This window comes from Rhinolophus sinicus, linkage group LG07 (genome assembly GCF_036562045.2).
Source record: "Rhinolophus sinicus isolate RSC01 linkage group LG07, ASM3656204v1, whole genome shotgun sequence".
NCBI lineage: Eukaryota > Metazoa > Chordata > Mammalia > Chiroptera > Rhinolophidae > Rhinolophus > Rhinolophus sinicus.
The window spans coordinates 88,413,258-88,434,538 of NC_133757.1; the positions used below are offsets into that span (position 1 = coordinate 88,413,258).

Below are 21,281 nucleotides of genomic sequence, written 5' to 3' on the forward strand. Positions count from 1 at the left end.
ACCAGGGTGGCTCTCTGATTTACCCATTGTGGATATTGTTTCCTTGTACCTAAACTTGGAGGGCATGGGGGAATGGGAGGTAAGAGGCAGCAAGCTAACAGACTGGCTGTACGTACTTCTGTGAGGACTACTCCACTGAAAAGGGATGCCTGGTGCTGCCCTTCCAGAACTGTTTCCTCCTAAGTAGATGGAGGCCAAGTTTATGGCCTGTGGTAGTCTTGTGACTCTGAATATTTCGTTGGGTCTAAAAAGACCCCCTGGGAGTGTTGAAGATATATCAATGTAAACTGGAGTTTTCAGAGTCATCCATAAAATGTCAATAATCTTTTTGCTGACTTTTAAGGTCTTTAAGCAAATTATGTCTTGGTTCTATTTATGTAAAAATGTTCATTTTAATGAAATGTATTTTGCTGTGGTTGTCATGCGAAGCTACAGAACCCAAGAGAATACTTCAGTTGGCAGAAGGTGGGGTCTCCACGGTTAAGGTGGGGTCTCCATCAAGAATAGCTCATGAAATAATAGGTGGAAAACTGGAAAATTACTTCAGTTTGAAGAGAAAGCAATGTTTTCTTCTTCCTTGGCCTTGGATTTCAAAAAGTCAAGCTGTGCTTGGAGGTGCACGTTGGTACAGAAGGCCAGAAGTTGTACAGGCAGGCAGCCCTCCCAAACTTCATTAAAAAGCTGAGGAAATTGGGCCCAAAATTGCAAGCTAGTAAGAGGCAGAATTGGAACTTGAACCTCTTCATGCTCTTAACACCACGCAATACTCCTCCCAATCATTAATTTTAAATTAAATATTTAAGAGGAGAATCTAAATAGCCAAATATATATAATTGCCAAAGGTTAAATTAGTTGACTCAAGCACTTTATTTTCATGACAAGTGTTAAGATCCACCCCATAAAACAATTATTTCTATGATGAAGGGAAAGTGCACGTGGGTCACAGGATCATACTGATACAAGTTCTAACTAATATCAGTAATACAACATTAACAAAACAAAATTTTCAACAACTTTCTTTGAAAGTAATTTTGACGGTCAGCACTATTTGCAAGAAACTACAACCTGGTCTAACCATTGATTACATATTTGTTTTACTATTTTTAAAAAAGGTAATACATTGACATGGCTCAAAATTTAAAATCTACAAAAGGATATACAGCATCTCCTATCCCCTCTCTGCAGGCAACCAATATTACTAGTTTCCTGGTTATCTTTACAAAGCTGGTTTATGCGTACACACGCAGATATGTACATATGTTCTCTTTTTCACAACATCCTTTTGTTTTTTACATATATGTAAGTGCGTATATATACACATACATATATATAAAATAATGTATATATATTTTAAGAAAGGAAAAAACTGTTAAAATTGTAATACTCAATATATACTGATAACAAAAGATGACAAGTCACGTTTGACTTCTGCAATTACAAGAGGTGTTCAAAGTGGTTACCATCAGTATAATTTTAATCCAGTTTTTCCCTTTCTTAAAATGTGTACACATATTTTTTGCACCCTCTGTATATATACACACGGTTTTGCACTTGCTTTTTATATTTAACATGTCTTGGAGATCATATCACATCTTTGTATGACGAGCTTTGTAATTATTATTTTTTATATCTAAATAGTATTTAACTTAACAGATATACCACAATCTAACCACACCAGTCTCTTACTTCTATAAATAATGCATAATGGACAACAACAAACAATATCTGTTTATTTTTTTAAATCAACCTAACATAACAATATTGTTTCATTAGCAAAATTATAGGAGTTTCTGGAACCTATCAGTAAGCTGGTTAACTATACGTCAAAAAATGGCTCATGGAAATAAGAAATTAATTTACTTTAGAAATTTGGACCCAGGGCTATGAGATGGGATTATAAAATCACTAGGCTTCTTGCTTTCCAAGTATATAAAAATAAAGAAATGTTTTTTGCAAAGATAAATACGTCAAAAATTAACTGTTACACTTTGCTACTCAAATTATCTCGGGATTTGAAATACAAAAACGAAATCTCTGCAATATAAAGCAATTTAAGAATTGATGTAAGAAGAGCTTCCAGCTGCCCCCTTTAATAATACTAACAAGATTGCAGCTGCACAATCTGGAACTAAGCATCACTTACCAGTAATTATAAGGTGCTGATTCTAAAAACCACTGTGGCCCTTTAAGAGAGATCCGCTTATCAGTAAAAACACCCATGCAAAGAAGCACACATGCTCTTTCCTTATATAGAAATAAAATTTGAAATTGTACTTGAATTTGTATGCTTGTTCCAAGATTTATTTACATTTCAGATGCAGTGTTAGAATGAAACAGATGGAGCAGATAAGAGAAAAATAAAGAAACCTGGTTTGACTAAATTAAAGCATGTGAAAAGCAAATAAAAACCTGAGATAAGAACTTCTGTGCAAAATGAGACACTTAAAATTTTCCCCGAACCTATTGTTCCATTTTCTAAAAATAGAACCAATTATACTAGTCAAAAAAAAAAAAAAATTACAGAGAAAGATTTAGATTAAATGTTACCTAAAAAACCGGAACCTTTATTCAGAACAGAAGTACCCATAGACTGCTGTCTTCATCTCTTACCTATTGCTAAATATTGAGCATTCCGAGGCCTTTGTTAACTGCTTGATATGCATTATTTAATTTTCCCAGGTAAAGAAATAGAGGTGTAATGAGGACTACCCTAATATTTGACTTAGAAAAACAATGCCAAATATGTATTTCCAATTATAAACTATTTGGTGAAGTGGTTCTCAAATGACAAATAGTAGCTACTTCCTAAACCTCTGGAGTAGGCCTTCTTAACCGGCAGCATGCAGCAGAATTACCTGGGTGCTTTAAAAAGCCTTTTTAATGCTTGGGCCCTAATTGGGTGATTTTAAAGGTACCAGTTATAAAAAATCAGTATGATAGTAGTGCACGGTAGTGATGAAAGATAATTTAAGCAGTCCTGTGGGAGAATATAAATTAAAAGCATAAATCCTCCTGACTCAACTCCCCACAGGTAGTCACAGCTACCAATTTCTTCTGCACATGATATACTTAATTTACAAAGGAGAGCACACATGCATGTTCTGGAAATGGTTTCTATCATCCAACAACATATGTGAACATCTCTCCCTATCAGGATATCTAGATACACCTTGATCTTTCAACAGCCACCTATTTTTAAAGACATATTATCACTTATTTACATAGTTCCTTATTGACATTTAGATTATTATTATTTTTTTTTCTTTTTGCTATTACAATTAACACTACAATGAACATCCTTATGCATCCATATCTTACTGTCTTTTTGTGAGTTTATAGTGCGGTAGGCCAGAATTCTAAAATGACCTGCAATGAACTACACCTTTGTATAATCTGCGCCCCTCTGAGTGGATGGAACCTGCGGCTATGTTGAGACTCCCATCATTACATTCTGTTATGACAAAAAGGAGATTCCTCTGGGTGGGCCTGACCTAATCAGACGAGCTTTTGAAAAGCAGAGGGTTTTCTCTCACTAGCTAATCACAGAAGAGGAAGGCAGAGAGATGCATTCGGGCAACCTGGAAGAAAGCAGATATCTATGTTGTGAATTACCCATGGGGCCACATGGCAAGGAACGGCAAGCAGTCTCTACAAGTTGAGGGCTGTCCCCTGCCAACAGCTAGCAGGAAAAAGGAGACCTTAACCCTCCAGTTACAAGGATTGCCAACAACTAGTGAGCTTGGAAAAAGACCCCAAGCTCCAGATGAGAACTGCAGCCCTGGTGACATCTTGATTTTTGGCTCAGTGAGACCCTGAGCAGAGAACTCAGCTACACTGCACAAGGACTTCTGACCTACAGTAACTGTGAGATAATCAATGTGCTGTTTTAAAGTAGTTACATTTGTGGTAATTTGTTACGCAGCATTAGAAAACCAATACAATCTATTGGTTTGTATAAATTCCTAGAAGTCAAACTGCTGGGTCAGAATGTTTACAGATATTCCAAAATTGCTCTTGAAATACTTTACACAAATTTAAACACTCATCAACAGCAGATCAAATTTTTTTAAACTTCCTGATCATTATCTACTGATTTACAGTATTTATTCTAATAAGTCCCAAGGGCTGGAATGCCCAAGAGAAGCTGACTTTTCTGTCAGAAGGATTTTTTTTTAAATGTTTTTTTAAGTGTCCATACTCTTAAAATTTCTTGTAATAAGAACAACTTTTCCTTTCAGATGCTACTGGAAGACTGTCATTACAACTATCAACTCCAATGTAGGAAGCTATTGGTAATGAGAGTTAATATGGGTATATGGGACACTATCAAATTGTAATCCACCTATAAGGGATAAATTTTATATTTATAATATACATAAATTTCAGGTGTTGATAGATACTATGAAAAAAAAAGCAGGGTGTGAGAGTAAAATGATGAAATTTTAATTTAGAAAAAGCAACCAGGGAAGAAAATATCTGAAGAGATGACTTGAATGAAGTACTAAGGATGTAGGCCTGATAAGCAGATAGGTCTCTGGGGAAAAAAGAAACAGTAAGTGCAAATGCCCTGGGGCAAGTTCTCCCAAACATCCCCAATATGCTCACTATCTCACTGAATGTTAGTTGAGAGCCAATTGGAAGTACTTAGATTCTGGTCAAAGAAATCTGTGAGGTTTTGAAATATTTTTTATCAGCTAGTAATATTTTAACTTTCAAAAAAAGTCTACCTTTAATAATAAACTTTTTCACTATTACAGTATTATTTATGGTTGGAAACAATCTAAATGTCAGTTGCTATTAGGTTGGTGTAAAAGTAATTGTGGTTTAAAAGGTTAAAAACAATTGCAAAAACCACACTTATTTTTGCACCAACCTAATAATAAATTGGTTATGTACATGATAGCATATTCATAAAATGGAATACTTAAAAACATTAAAATAACATTTTAAAATCACATTAAAAATATTTAATGATGGGAAAAATGCTATTACACAAAGTGAAAAGAGCAATTTATTTATCAGTACACATAATATGAGCCCAAATTTATTTCAAATATATTCGAATATTTAAAGACATTTGAATATATATATTTGAACTATTTTATGACAGATTTTTATATATACAGAAAAGAATAAAACACTATATCCCAAATATTGAGATAATATTGATTATCTTTAACTGGTATGATTGTGGACAATTTTTATCTTTTTTTGACTTTCCTGTTTTCCAAATATCACAAATATATTACTTTATAAACATAGGGGAAAATAACAAAAATTATTTTCAAAATAAATGTGTTAAAAAGTAGAATCCTAGTGTTCTTAACAGAAAAACAAAAAAAACAGGAAGCATTTGAGTTCCATTCCTTTCTTTTTTCTTTATGTTTGATTTATTTTGGGACTGGCTAGCGGGTAACTAGAAAAGTTCTGGAGAAGTGATTATACTTACATTCCTGTTTGAAGGTGAAATATTCTGTAAGATGCCTGCATTCATGATTTCCCCGAAGCAGAAACAATGTTTTGGGATGATTAATCTTTAAACTCCATAAAAACAGCACACACTGCAAGACAAATACAAGCATAAAATTTTTATTTGTGACTATGAGAACGCATAAAGATAATTTATATAAATTCAAATGACTTGCTGTAATGGCATATCTAATTACTATTCCCAAGTTGAAACACGAAACGTTAGCCTTTGAATGTGATATGCTATTGCCCTAGAATTGGCAGAGCATAGAGAGTAGCCTAAATAGAAATCTTTCCTTAATTTCTGTTCCTATGTTCTATTCAAATATCTAGAACTCTGTGACAAAGCTGCCCATACATATATACACCTTAGTCCTAAAACCTGTATTTTATTTAATGGAGAAACACTAGAGACATTTCCACTAAAATTAGGAATAGGGCAAAGATATCCACTGTCTCTGCTACTATTCAACACTGTGCTAGAGGTATTAGCCAATGGAATTAGATAAAAGAAATCAACTAGTGGCTTAAGAATGGGTAAAAAAAACCAAAACAAAACATTACCTCTATTTGCAGATGATATAATAATAGTATACCCTAAAAACTCCAAAAAAATCAATGATAAAACTCAAATAATAAAAAAACTCATTAACATGGGAGGATATAAAATTAACCTACAAAATCAATAGCCTTCATATACAAAAACATAAATAGTACATACTCATAGAGAAAACTTCATTTACAATAGCAGTAACAAGATTAAACACACAGGATTTAACTTAACAAGAAATGTGCAAATCTCATACCAGGAAAAATTTAAAACATTCCTAAAAGACACACAGTAGATATGAACAAACAAAAAGACACCCCGTGTTCTTGGATAGGACGATTCAACATTAAAAAATTACAGTTCTTCCTAAAAAATCATTGCAATTCCAATAAAAATACCAACAAGCTATTCCATGAAGTTAGACAAACTGATACTAAAATTTACATGGAAAAATAAACATGCAAGAACGATTAGGAAACAGCCAGAAAAACACTGGAAAAGAGAAATTATGAGGGGGGATTAGCCCTGTTGGGTGTTAAAACATAAAGTTTCTACAATTAAAGCAGTGGTACTGGCACATATATAGGTAAATATACCAGTGGAATAAAATAGCCCAGAAATTAATCAAGTACATATAAAATTTGGTATATAATAAAGGTGGCATCCTAAATCACTAAGATAACGATGTATTTCTTAATAAATGTCTCTGGGACCACTGGTGCCAGTTAAAAAAAATTAGATCCATATCTCACATAACACAAATAAATGACAAATGGATACAGACCTAAATATATCAAAACCAAATCATACGAATTCTAGAAGAAAACATGTGGATGAGTTCTGCTTTAGCCTTAGTACGGGGGAAAACTAACTAATGACTAAAAATCTGAAAGTCAAAAAAGAAAAGATGGGTAAATCTGACTGGATTAAAAAATTGCATGGGAAAAAACAATTTGGCAAAAACTAACAAAACTACATATTCACTTAACTTTTGATAACTTTTAGGAGTCTAATCTGAAAATACGCCTCCAACAATAAGAAACTACATATGCACAAGTTTGCAGCATTGCTTGTTAGAGCAAGCTACTGGAAACAACCTAAATGACCATACACAGGAGAGAGGCTGAAGAGATTATGATATAGTCACACAATGAAGTATAAAAAAAGAGTGAGAAAGACCACTTTAAACTAATTTGGAGTGATTTCCCTGATATACTGCTGAGTGAAAAAAACAAAGTACGTACAAAAGAATATCTATAGTACGCAACAGTCAATGTAATAAGGGAGACATAAGAAATACACATGAATCTACTTGTGTGCATGAGAAATACCTGAAGCATAAATCAGAAACTAAAGAGATTGGTTACTTACAGGGGGCACAGAGGAGAGGGGAAGGAAGGAGGGGGACTGGAATAGGTTAGGAGGGATGAGGAGGGAGGGCCACTTCCCAAGGCATACCTTTAAGGATAGCGTTGACATCAAGCACCACAGTGACGTTTTACATACGCCCCCAAAATAAATAACTGACTCAACCAGGATGTGAAAAGAAACCACAAATGAAATATAAACAGTAACAAATGAACCTAATTGTATTATAAATGGCTAACAAAGCAACAAAGGAGATGGGGGAAAAAAGAACTAACCCAGGTAACTTTGGAAAACAGCATTTTGACTGCATACTACAAGGCTAAAAAGACAAAGAAAAGGACACCAATACTGTAACTCTAGTCAGTAAATCTGTTTTTCACAATATGAGCTGGCTGTTATATGTCTATTTTATAGATATATTAGGATTGAACAGACAAGTGAACACACTGCACATAATGAGAGCCAGGAAAGGGGGAAGACTAGAAGGAACCTTGTAATGAATTGGAATCAGAGGTATCATATGAACTCGTGTTTTTAAAGATAAACACAATTAGATACAGTAATAAATAAAAACGTGAGTGTACATGTAGATTAGTATACATATATATGTTTCCTAGCTCTTTCTGCTCAGAGGGCATAGGACCTTGAAAGCACTATGGGTACTGATTTGGGGATTACAAATAAATTTTAGCAAGGAGGCATATATGCAAATACAGAATCTGTGAATAACGAAGATCGACAGCATATACTAATCATGAAATATACATATCTCACATACAACGTTAAAACACAAGCAACAATTGACAGGACTAGAACCTCTCATGCATGTGGGGTCTCTGACTCTCCTGTATGCAGGGTTCCCAAACATACGTATGTATTACATTTGATTATTTTTCTCTTGCTAATCTGTCTCGTGTCTATTCAATTATCAGACTGGCCAGAAGAAGCTTTAGGATAGAGGAAAGTTTGTTCCTCCCCCACACCACAAAGGCACATCTTGGGGTAACTTGTTCTGAACCCCCAGTATTTACAATGTACCCAAACAATTAGGTGACACTGTTTTTTGGCTTTAATTTCTGAGTCAGTTTAAAGACCTTTAAAAACCCCTACACAAATACATCTGTCATTTTAAGCCAAGGTTGGGGAAAAATTCTTCAGAGCTGGCTCATAACTGTTTGCAAAATTGAAAAACACCCTCTAAAGAATAAAACTTTATTGATATTACTAAAGATGAAAAAGTTTCCAGCAAACTCTAAAGGCAATTCCAAAAGGGGACTTATAAAAATGGGTAAAACACCATGAAATTGAACAAAAGCACATAAAAAAAATAATATAATAGTAAGTTGAATATAGCAGCATTCTGCAATTATGTAAAATAAAAACAAACCAAAAAATAAATTGACAAGACCTTGGTGTGAAACAGATAAATCAATAACTGTAGTTGGAAATCTTGACAGAAACCCAAAAGTAACTTAGAACAAGCAGAAAAAATAAAGTTATAGAGAACAATTCAACAAATAGAGAATGTATTCTTTTCAAGTACACATGGGATAGTCACAAAAAAATATACTAGGTACTGCATCACAAAGGGAGTCTCAACAAATTCCAAAGAGGGAATTCAGATCGTGATCTCTAACCAAATTACATTAATTAGAATCAGTAACAAAATACTAACTCCAAAAATATCCCGCATGACTAGAAAGAAAAAACATACCACATTTCACTGTCCTAGGGTTACAGAGAATTCTTAAAATATAAAACACTGAATGATAATAAAAACAACACATATCAAAATCTGTGAGATTCAGATAAAGCACCACTTAACGGGAAATGTAATGATAAGCACATTTATTTCTTTTTTTTTTCTTTCTTTTTAAAAAATTTATTGGGGTGACACTTGTTAGTAAAATTACATAGATTTCAGGTGTACAATTCTGTATTACATCGTCTATAAATCCCATTGTGTGTTCACCACCCAGAGTCAGTTCTCCTTCCATCACCATATATTTGATCAGCACATTTATTTCTTAAAAACAGATTATGTAAATATGCTTGTATGTGCTTACCCTATCTCTGAAAGGTCATACAAGAAATTCTTATCCTTGAGTATAAGAATGGAATGGCTAACATGAAATGTTCGATTTCCTTAGGAATTAGATTAATTGAAACAATAAGATACTACTTTATACCCATCATATTGGTAAATATTAGAAAATGAGATACAACCAAATTCTAGAGAGAGGGATGTGAGGAAATAAGAACTCTTAGGTGCCACTGGTAGGAGTCTAGACAGGTACAACTATTCTGAAGAGTGATTTGGCATTAGTCAGTTCAAGTAGAAAGGTATAGACCCTTCTCCCTAGCAATCCCACACTTGTTCATAAACCATAGAGAAACTGAAACATGAGACCATAAGTGGATTTATATCAGAAGCGTGTTCGCTGTAGAAAGAAACTAGAGGCAACGTAGGCGTCACCATCACTGAGAACAGAAAACTGAAATGTCATAGAGGTGCATTATACTATACATACAGCAGGCAGCAAGCAATGAACTAGAGACATACAGCACTCTGGACAGATCTTGAAAACATAATGATAAGTGCAAAACAAACAGAAACAGAGCTTCAGCAGTGGTTCAGTGTGGTCACATTCATCTCAAAGCGTGGTGCATCATTAGCATCACGTTGGAATTTAGAAACACAGATTCTCAGGCTCTATCCCAGACCTAACGAATCAGAAATTCTGAGGGCGGGGGGGACCCAGCAAACGGGCTTTTGAACAAGCCCTCCAGATATTTATGATTCACGTTAAAGTTTGAGAACCATGGAACAGCACTGTAACATTTATGTAAAAGTAAAATACTTTATCCATAAACACCTTATGTTAAAAAATTAATATAATGTATTATACGTATTCTGAGGCATATACCAAATACAAGAGAAACATGTACACTGGGAAGAGAGAGTAAGGAAAATAGAGGTCACAGATAAGAAAAAACAAAAACAAAAACAGAGGGGGACCTTGCAAAGTCTAGTAGTAAAGGTGCCGTGACCTGAGGAGCTTGATTAATTCAACTGAGATTTCACCACCTCTCAAAAAGGAAAGAGTTCAAAATTCTGAATCCAAAGGCTTCTTTCTCCATCTGCCAAATGTAAGTCACCAACATCTCTTGCCTATTCTTACTGGATTAGATTCCTCATTGGTCTCCCTACACCCACTCAGGGGCTCCTATAGTCAATTCACATGACATACCAGCCAGAGTAATTGTTCTAAAACATAAATGTGAATAAGTCACCCGCCAGCTCAAAAAAATCGTTTTCCAGTGGCTTCCTATCACATTCAAAATAAAATTCAAACTCCTTCCTGTGGTTTGCAAGGCCTGACATGATCTAGCCCCCACCCAGCTCTCAGAAACACTGCTCACATCTTCCCTCTCCTTACTCATTACTCTGTCTCGCCACACCAGCCTTGTTACTATTCGGGAACTGCCGGCCTAAGTCTTGGCTCCTGCCTCAGAGCTTGTACACTTGTAGTGTCCTCAGCCTAGAATGTACTCCCCACCCACTTCTGTGCGTGGCTTTTCCCCTCAGGTCACGTTCCTGTTCAAATGCTACCTCCTCAGGCCTTCCCTGGTCTCCATCTAAATTAGCTACTCCTGTCCCTCTTTAGCCCCTCACCCTGAGCTGATTTTCACAGACACTAAACAAATACACAGTGCTGTCCTTCTCATTAAAAAACACAGCAAATAAAAAAAGAAAAAAACACAGCAAAGGACTTGGCTTTGCTTGTTCATCTCCATATTCCCAGAATTTAACAATGTTTCTCAACCCAGGTACTACTGACCATTTGAAAAGCATGATTTTTGTGGTTAAGGAGTCTCCTGCATAGTGCAGGGTGTTTTGTATACCTGGACCCTGCTCATTAAATGTCAGAGGAACCTCTCAATTATTGTGACAAAATATTTATTCACAGGTCATTGTACATAATTATGAATGCATCGCAGTATAATTTCTCAAAAAATGGGAGTTGGATCAAAATGTATGTACATTTTGAGACAGATGTTACAAAATAAACATTGTAAAACTTAAATATATAGACATATACACATATACTTAGATGGCTTTTTTCTTTTTTTGATTGACTTTTGTTTTTGACATAACTTGCACAAAATATTCCAAGGAAAAATTACATTAAATCCATATATAAACTTAGAAAGCAATTTCTCCTCTCTATACTTACCTTTCCCAAACCAAGAACAGTATATATCTTTTGATTTATTTGGGTCTTTATTTCTGCCTCCTGAAAAAACCAACTTACCTTTTTGAAGTAATGAGATATATAAAAGTACAATCCATATCCACACTGCAACGTAATTCAGTTGATATACTTCTCAGCCTCTAGTCTCAAATTTTATTTCCTTAGATTATACATCAGAATGCAATTGTATAATTGTGTAATACAATTCAACGACAAGGCCATGATTATCAGAGGATCTGTTCAGACACTCAATTACTTATTTATTTCTATGTGAACAGAACTTTATTCCACTTCAAGAATCATTTCTGTATGTCAACAATTGTTCATCAGTTGGTCATCTGATAACATTTATACCACCTTTACATCTGATATCATTTTCTCTTTGGTGGCTCCTGTGCATTTAGTACAACATACCCTATGCAGAAAATGTTCCCTTTAATCTTTTCTCTTATTGCAAAATCAATTAAAGGAAACTGAAATTTAGTTAGCTTCCCCTACCACAAAAGAAGTTCTTTCTAACAGGTACAAATGAAGAAGGAACATCAAAAGACTTAGAAAAAGTGAAACTTTACTATTCTGTTTTATCAGTGACGTTTGGATCAGTCTCTGGTGTACTAATCAAAGTCCACATTGCTTCAGAAAAAGATAAGTGCTTGCTCTGGGCATGGAAACAAAACCATCATGCCTTGATTCTCTCATCTAGGCTCAAAGAAATAAAAATTATTAGTATGGAAAGAGAAAATAAAGTGAAATAAGGTTCTATGAAAACAATTTGGCAATACGTATCAAGTCTTAAAAATGCTCACACTGTTTCTAGTTATTTCACTTGTAAGAATCCGATTTAAGGAAATATCAGAAATGCTATCAAAGATATATTCAAAAAGATGTTAACTGCAGCAATATAGAGAACAGAACTAACTGGAAAACAGCCTGGTACCACTTAAGAGTACAAGTGATATAATACCCAATTAACTATTGTTTAAGCCACTTAAACATAAAGACATTTAAACATCTCACGAAACAAGGAGTCTGGAGGTAAGATGTCCAGGTTTAGTGCACCAGCTCAATATCATCACGAAGAAACCGTGCCCTCTCTACCTCTTTGATCTGCGATTCGCAACGGGTCTGCTTCTCATCCTTAGTTAAAGCACCGCCCCACGGTCACAACATGGCTGCTACAATACACACATCCACATATGAAATGACATAGTGGAATGGGGGCTCAAAAGCTTTCACCTTGCAAGAGTCTTTACACCTGCAAAGAAACATGTCAACGCACACACACCAAAAAATAAAACAAACACCCAGCAGAGTTTCCTTTATATGTTACTGGGCAAAACAGGATCCACGTCTACCCCTAGACCAACCCACTGGTGACAGGGAATGGACTGCCATGACTAGTTCAGACTGCCAAAAATTCATTCCCTGGGGCTGGGATAAGGACCTTTCCTCCCTGAAATCAAAGGTCCTCCCTGAATCCGCCATCCCATTTATGTCAACAAAATAGGGATTTTGACAGTAAAGAAGGAGAAAAAAGGTAGGCAATAAGCAGGACCTGTTACAAATCTATTTATCCAAGAACAGAGGAATGGTGAAATAAATCATGGTATTTATACCATTAATCATGCTTTTGGAGAAATTTTAATGATAGAGAAAAGTGCTTTCAATACAATGCTGAGTAAGGAAAAAAGACTGTAAAAAGTGATGTACAAAACGATCTCAATTTTCTTTAAAAAATATATACACAAACATAAATGCAGAAAAAAAGACTGTAAGGAAATATAATAAAAGGTAAACAGCAATGATCTCTGATTTACAAAAGTTTTTATTTTCTTAGATTCTGCATTTCCCAATTTTTCTACAAGAAAAAAAAAGAGAACTATTTATAACAAAAATTTGTAATAGGGGTTCCATTATCTTATTTTCATTCACTTGACAAAAACAGCACACTTGTGCTCATCACAAACATTGATAAAAAATTATTGTTCAAGTATATACTTGTATCATGTTGGACTAAGCTGTAACCTACAGAAGTTTATAATCTTGGTGGCTTATAAGTAAATGACTTCCAACAAACACTACATATACCCTACAGTTTAGATTTAAAACTGATATAAAAAGCATTGTCCCTTCAAAGTTTTGATTCATTTATCACTTAAGATGTCCAGAAAAACCCTTTAAGTTAGCCAAACATCAAATAACAGGATAAAGCCAAATACAAACTATGACTTACTCAGATTCATTCATTCAACAATACTGAGAGCCTACTATGTGTCAGGCATGGTGCTAGGTCCTAACATGAAGAATACTGCTGATGATTAAATAAACAATTTCATATTATACTGAAAGATCTGTTCATAAGTGTACTTTTTTTATTTGATTGTCAGCTCCTAGAGCTAGCATGAATCTTAATTATTTTATCCTCAGAGCCTGCCATAAAGTTGGCACTCAAGGAACATTCGTTGATGAATGAGGAAAAATACACGTAACAAAATATTCTGAATATATTTTATGTGTATAAAAATCATTGTGGATTTTTTGTATGTGCTTTATTGAATATATTAATGCACTGAAATTTCTTAAAGTATGTGAGTTAATAATCAGACGATTTGGCACAATATTTATCTTTTGAAAAAGTTGTTTCATTAAATGACTAATTAAAACTTCACTAAGTTCTGTATTCTCTTCAGCCTCTAAAACCTCATGCTAGCAAACACACAAAGAAATAAACATTCAATGTGTCTTTCAAACATCCATACTTTTGACTTATTGTCTATTGAACTATGATGTTCATAGGAAGAGGGAAGCTTTTCAATGTTATTGTCTGCGAGTATGATCTCCATCCAGCCCAGGGACCTATTTAGAGACTAGGAATTGACTAAGCAGGAGGGAAAATGTGCTTTTTCTTAGTTTCTCTCATTAACCTTTGTCGTCATAGATGATACTAAATGAACTTGAGGAACTGGCAGGTAACATTGAACTTTTCTGGTCCTGCTTATCTAACTAAAGAGGAAGGTCTATTTCTCTTGTGATTTATTTTTCTGGCAGTTTTAGAACAACTGCTGCTTCTTTGGTTGAGCCCCAAGCGAGACAGTGGAGTTGTGTTTAGGAGAGATGCTACATGAACAATAAACCTTTAATCACCAGAAACATACTCAGTACACACTCTGAGGGAGAGGCAAAACTAAATACAAGAATAGCAAGAAGACTCAATTTCCTCATCTCCTGTTTATTTTGGAACAGTATAAACTCGATTACCTACCCTATTTCAAAGTTACTTCTCTTTTGTTTGCCAAGCGTGTACAGCTGAATCAATGGACGTTAAATATGAACATGCTCCCTATATATAGTGGAAGGTGTCCACCATCCTCAAGCCTTGCGTTAGGTCCTAAAATAGTTTTATATTTTAAACATAAAAGGAAAATATTTTTATATCAATTAAAACATCTCTATCACTTTAATTACTGAAAGTAACAAAGTTTATAAATTCTGTCAGTGTTCTCATTTAAATTTCTTCTACTAAAGAATGGAAAGTGATTTAAAAAAAAAGACAGTATGATAGTTCCAACAGATCCAGTTTAATTTTTACCTCTATACTGAAATAGCCTCTGTCCACATAGTCACCCAAAAAGAGGTAGCGTGTGTTACTAGGTGATCCTCCAACTTCAAATAACTTCATCAGGTCAAAGAATTGTCCATGAATGTCACCACACACTAGAGAAAAGACACAGGGTGAGGTAAAAAATTATGTCTTTAAAAGAAAAAGGGAATTATACCAATAGAGATCACAGTTTAACTTTTAAATCACTTTCACTTTTGACTGGACTGCTCTATAACTATAGTAAATCTAGCAATACTGAAACAGTCCTACTGGAAATAATAAACATTTTAAATTGTATTTCTTTTTTTTTTAAGATTTTATTGGGGAACAGTGTGTATTTTTCCAGGATTTTTTCCAAGTTTTTGTCCTTTCAATCTTAGTTGTGGAGGGTGCCGTTCAGCTTCAAGTTGTTGTCCTTTCAGTCTTAGTTGTGGAGGGCGCAGCTCAGATCCAGGTCCAGTTGCTCTTTCTAGTTGTAGGGGGCACAGCCCACCATCCCTTGCGGGAGTCGAACCGGCAACCTTGTGGTTGAGAGCCCACTGGCCCATGTGGTAATTGAACCCGCAGCCTTTGGAGTTAGGAGCACAAAGCTCCAACCTCCTGAGCCACCGGGCCGGCCCCCAAATTGTATTTCTTTAGTGAACCACAAATATACTAAACAATCCTAAAAACGTCTCCTAATTCCTAGAAAAATCATCACACATTTTTTTTTAAATTGGGGAATATTGGGGAACAGTGTGTTTCTTCAGGGCCCATCAGATCCAAGTCGTTGTCCTTCAATCTAGTTGTGGAGGGCGCAGCTCAGCTCCAAGTCCAGTCGCCGTTTTTCAATCTTTAGTTGCAGGGGGCACAGCCCATTATCCCATGCGGGAATTGAACCGGCAACCTTGTTGTTGAGAGCTCGTGCTCTAACCCACTGAGCCATCTGGCTGCCCCATCACACATTTTACTTGGTTATTTGTGATCATTTCTCAACTCTTAGTACCATCATGCAAACACTTCTCATACCTGTGATTGGAGCATCTACTTCTATCATGGTCTTCTCTTGTCTCAGGATAGCAGCCCCATCATTGATTATCTTTAAGGCTACTTCCTCTTCCAGTCGCCCTTCCTTCACCAAATGGTTTCTCAAGACATCAATTTTAGGTTTCCCATTCTCAAACACTTCCTTCAAAGTAAGCCGCTGGGTTGGAGGAAAGGGAACAGCTAAAAAGAGAGAAAAAATTATTTAAAATACTTAAATGTATAGAGAACAACCATGAACACATTTCTTTAATGTAACAAGTGAAACCTAATATAGTACCATGATTCCATATCCATACCACAAGAACTATGTGGGGGAAAAATTCCAAGATATTGTATATCATAAACGATCGATTCCAATTTTTAAAAAGGCCACGGTTAAAGTCAGTCATTTAAAAGGTGTATGTGTACGTGTGTGTGCATAAATTATAATGTTTTACATATAAATATTGAAGACTTGAAGTTGATTCAGTAAATAAACTAAAAGTGAGACAAGGGACTAGACAATACGAATATTTATTTATGGAAAAGATGTTAAAAATGAAAAACTGTGGTTAAAAAAGAGGAAAAGAAATCACGACACAAGAGCATTTATGTCTTCCAAAGAACTGACCTAATGAAACCTTATGTTTCAGAAGTTTGATTTCTTTTCCTGATCAGGGGAATTATAGTTGTATACTTTATTCTTAAAAGATAATTGCTTAAAATATTACTGATAACAAGAACCCCACTAAAAGGAGGCAGCCCTTCCTGAGAATAACTTGCTATATAGTAACAGCATATTCTTAAGAACAGATACGGAAGGTCTAGTGGTGTTTTCTAATCTGGAATGCCAACAACTTCAACTTATAATGGATATAAAGTTTATATAAATTCATGGTGAACTAGCAACGTTAACAACAAATATTTTTAACATTTTAAAATTGCCTCATTTACCAACATTATAATTTAGTCTACTTTAGATTCCCTGTGATCTGATAGCCACAAGTCTATAAACCACAAATTTAAAAGGAGGGGCTCATTTTAACATGTGATTTATGTCTGGTGGTTCCACTTCTAGCTTTATGGAAGTGCTATTAAGAACTAAGTTGAAATCTACAGGCACTTTAAAAATTTTAGACTTGATCTATCCATACCATTTTGTACTGTTTATAAGTAAAGAAAGTCCTATGGTAAGTTTTGTCATGCTCTTAGCTACACTTGACTCATTCTGACTATTCAAAGCTCATTGAAAAATACAATAGCAGCTATTGACCAATAAATACTACATTGAGATAAAGGACGATATATATTATCCCAGTTTACCCAGGTCAGGCCTAGATTTCAACTAATTGTTAATAGTGTCCCCTTTCACCCTCAAAAGTATCCCAATTTGAAGGATAAATAAGTCTGTGTTATAAGATGGATTATCAATATACTACTTTAATAGGATAATCTACTTCTACAATAAAACAAAAATAAAATATTATGGTAAATCTTTCATTTATTCACCTGGTGAGTCTCTAAGACAGGGTGAAAGGTTAGTCCTGAACAGGTTTCCTGAAATTTTTACTAAAATGTAATGGTACTATGGTTGTGTTTAACAATAACAAAAAAAAATCTTTTATAGTTTAGAGATTCTTAGTAAAATATTTTCAGATGAAATCATACGTTATTTGACACAATTATATTAAGATAATGAGGGGACAGGGAATAAGCAGTGGGACAGATGAAAAAAGACGGAGCGAGTTACTAGCTGTCGAAACTGGGTGATGTTCAGTTGGAAGTTCATATAATACGGTGCTCTCTAGCGTTGTAATATGTTTGACATCCTTATAATTAAAAAAAGGTAGAAAGAATTACCAAAACTAATAAGAGTATAAGCTTCAGAGAAACTTCCTTTAGAGAAATTTACATGAGGCTCAATCAAGAGATATATTTAATCTAATTTCTTGTGGGTGACTTCAGAGAACCACCTGTCCTCTGAAATCTTGATCCCAAAAATAGAGAAATGGAAGAGTCCACACTTAACCATTCCCCTTTTCATACTTAATTTACCTCTTTTTGGTTTTTAAATTCTTAGGTTCAGCCCTTTCCCAGTTCTGAAATGAACCCCACAGAAAATCTGCTCTTTTTAATCTCCCACTTTGTAAATCAAAGAAATTGATCAATAAACTAAAAACATGAAATAATATAAAATCAAATATGTTGGAATCATAAAAAAAAAAGTACCATAACACAGGTAGTGTTATTTTACTTCCACCAGTAGTATTATTACTACTAATAAAAATAATTTTCCTCCAGTATTACTCAGTTGTAATCAGAGAACAGTTTACAAAAAAGGAAACCCACTTTTCTTATATATCATAAAAGTTATGTAAGTAGAGATAACAACAATCTAAAGAGCTCCTGAGGGAGAAATTCAGAGTTATTTTTTTCTTTCAAATGTTTCAGTTGCAATTTATTTAAAACAAAACAAGTACACAAGTCAGTTAAATGAAAGCAAAAGAAAGGTTAAAATGGATCAAGGGGATTATACCCTGCTAGGAGAAATGGGACACAGCTGAGCCAGGAACATTAAGAGGAATTAAGGTTGGCTTGGGACACACATAACAGAAAGTTCCAGAAGACTTCTAGGTTTTTAGGTTAAGGCAAATAAAATCAGTGTCTGTCAAAGCAGGAAAAAAGAATGTTCAGCTTGAAAAGAGTGGGTCCTACTGCCCCTCAAGTTACTCCTAACTATCTTAGAAGCTCTGAATTCTACCTCCCTTCTTTTACTTAGTTCTATACACACTGTAGTTGACGGTGATTCATAGGAGTGGAAACAGCCACAGTCTTGAGAAGACTAAAAGAAATCCTGCTAGGTTTTGGTGATGAAGGAAATAGCAGGAACTTTCCAATTAAACTTTAAATCTCCATTTAAAAAAATATATATGTCCCAGATATTTTTGCTTTTGTTGCTTGTGCTTTTTGGTGTCATATCCATAAAAAGGTTGCGAAAACCAATGTCAAGGAGCTTTTCCCCTATGTTTTCTTCTAGGAATTTCACAGTTTCAGGTCTTACATTCAAGCCTTTAATCCATTTTGAGTTAAGTTTTGCAAGTGGTGTAAGGTTAAGGGTATAATTACATTCCTCTGCATGTGGTTATCCAGTTTTCCCAACATCATTTACTGGAGACTATCCTTTCCCCTTGAGTTATCTTCACTCCTTTGTCAAATATTAGTTGACTATATACCACAAGTTTATTTCTGGGCACTCGATTGTTCTATTGGTCTGTGCATCCATTTTTATGCCAGTACCATTCCATTTTGATTTCTATAGGTTTATAGTATAGTTTGAAATCAGGAAGTGTGATGCTTCTAGCTTTGCTCTTCTTTCTCAGGATTACTTTGGCTATTTGGGGTCTTTTGTGGTTCCATACAAATTTTTAGAATTGATTTCTCTATTTCTGTGAAAAATGCTATTGGAATTTTGATAGAGATTGCACTAAATCTATAGATGGCTTTGGGTAGTACAGACATTTTAATAATATTCTTCTGATCCACGAACACAGGATATTTTTCCATTTGTTTGTGTCTTCTTTTATGTCTTTCAATAAAATCTTGTAGTTTTCAGTGTAAGATCTTTTACCTCCTTGGTTAAATTTATTCCTAAGTATTTTATAGTTTTTGATGCTATCCTTCCTGGATTGTTTATATCTTTTTCAAATATTTTGTTATTAGTGTACACTACTGATTTCTATATCTTGATTTTGTATATTGAAATTTTACTGAATTCATTAATTCTAGCAGTTCTTTGGTGAAGTCTTTAGGATTTTCTATATATAAGACAATCATCTGCAAACAAAGATAATTTCACATCTTCCTTTCTGATTTACATGCATTTTATTTCTTTTTCTTGCCTGATTGCTCTAACTAGGACTTCCAGTACTATACTGAATGGGAGTGGTGAAGTGGGAACCCTGGTATTATTCCAGATCTTAGAGGAAAAGTTTTCATTTCAGTCTTTCATTGTTGAGTATGATGTTGGCTGTGGAATTGTCATACAAAAGGCCTTTATTATTTTGAGTTATGTTCTTTCTATAACCAGTTTGTTCAGTGATTTTATCATGAAAAGATGTATTTTGTCAAATGCTTTTTCTGCATCTATTTAGATGATCATCATTTTTATCTTTCAGTGTATTAATGTGGTGTATCACATTTGATTTGAATATGTTGAATCATCCTTGCATTCCAGGATAGATCTCACTTGATCATGGTAAATGTTGAATCTGGTTTGCTAACATATTGTTAAGAATTTCTGCATCTATATTCATCAAGGATATTGGTTTGTAGTGTTCATTTCTTGTAGTTTCCTTATCTGGCCTTGGTGTCAGGGTAATGCCAGCCTCAAAAAATGAGTTTGGGAGCGATCCTTCCTCTTCAATTTTTTGGAAGAGTTTGAGAAGAATTGGCATTAATTCTTCTTTAAATATTTGGTAGAATTCACTAATGAAACCATCTCATTCTGGGCTTTTCTTTGTTGACAGATGTTTGATTACTGATTCAATTTCATTTGTTATTGGTCTGTTCAGATTTTCTACTTCATGATTCAGTCCAATTTGTTAGTGTATAATTGTTCATAGTAGTCTCTTATGATCCGTTGTATTTCTGTGGTATCAATTGTAATGTCTCCTTTTATATTTCTGATTCTATTTATTTGAGTCTTCTCTCTTTTTTCTGTCTAGTTGAGGTTTATTAATTTTGTTAATCTTTCCAAAAAAAAACACAACTTTTAACTTTCTGATCTTTTCTATTGATTTTTCTGGTCTCTACTTCATTTATTTCTGCTCTGATCTTTGTTATTTCAGTGGCAAAAGCTGCTGGGTTTATCTGTTGAGCTGGTCGCTGAACCCCAATCACTGCTATAGTGTGGCTGCTATTAGTATAGCCCCTTCATTCTACTCAGTTCTCTGCTCAAATGTTACCTCTTCAGGGATTTCTTCCCTGACCATTTTATCTGAACAAAACAAAACCTCTTCCCTTGACACTGTCC

At 34.6% G+C, this 21,281-nt stretch overlaps 1 protein-coding gene across 6 annotated transcripts in view; it reads right to left on the reverse strand.

Moving 5' to 3' along the window:
* PPP3CC (protein phosphatase 3 catalytic subunit gamma) overlaps window positions 1–21,281 on the reverse strand; it is a 74,434-nt gene that overhangs the window by 26,891 nt on the left and 26,262 nt on the right. For all 6 annotated transcript variants that reach the window (XM_019714490.2, XM_019714473.2, XM_019714500.2 and 3 more), the window contains exons 2-4: window positions 16,253–16,450; window positions 15,233–15,357; window positions 5,450–5,561 (exon numbers count right to left, since the gene is read on the reverse strand). In XM_019714490.2, coding sequence (XP_019570049.1) covers window positions 5,450–5,561; window positions 15,233–15,357; window positions 16,253–16,450 — 435 coding nt within the window. The remainder of the gene's footprint in view (window positions 1–5,449; window positions 5,562–15,232; window positions 15,358–16,252; window positions 16,451–21,281) is intronic.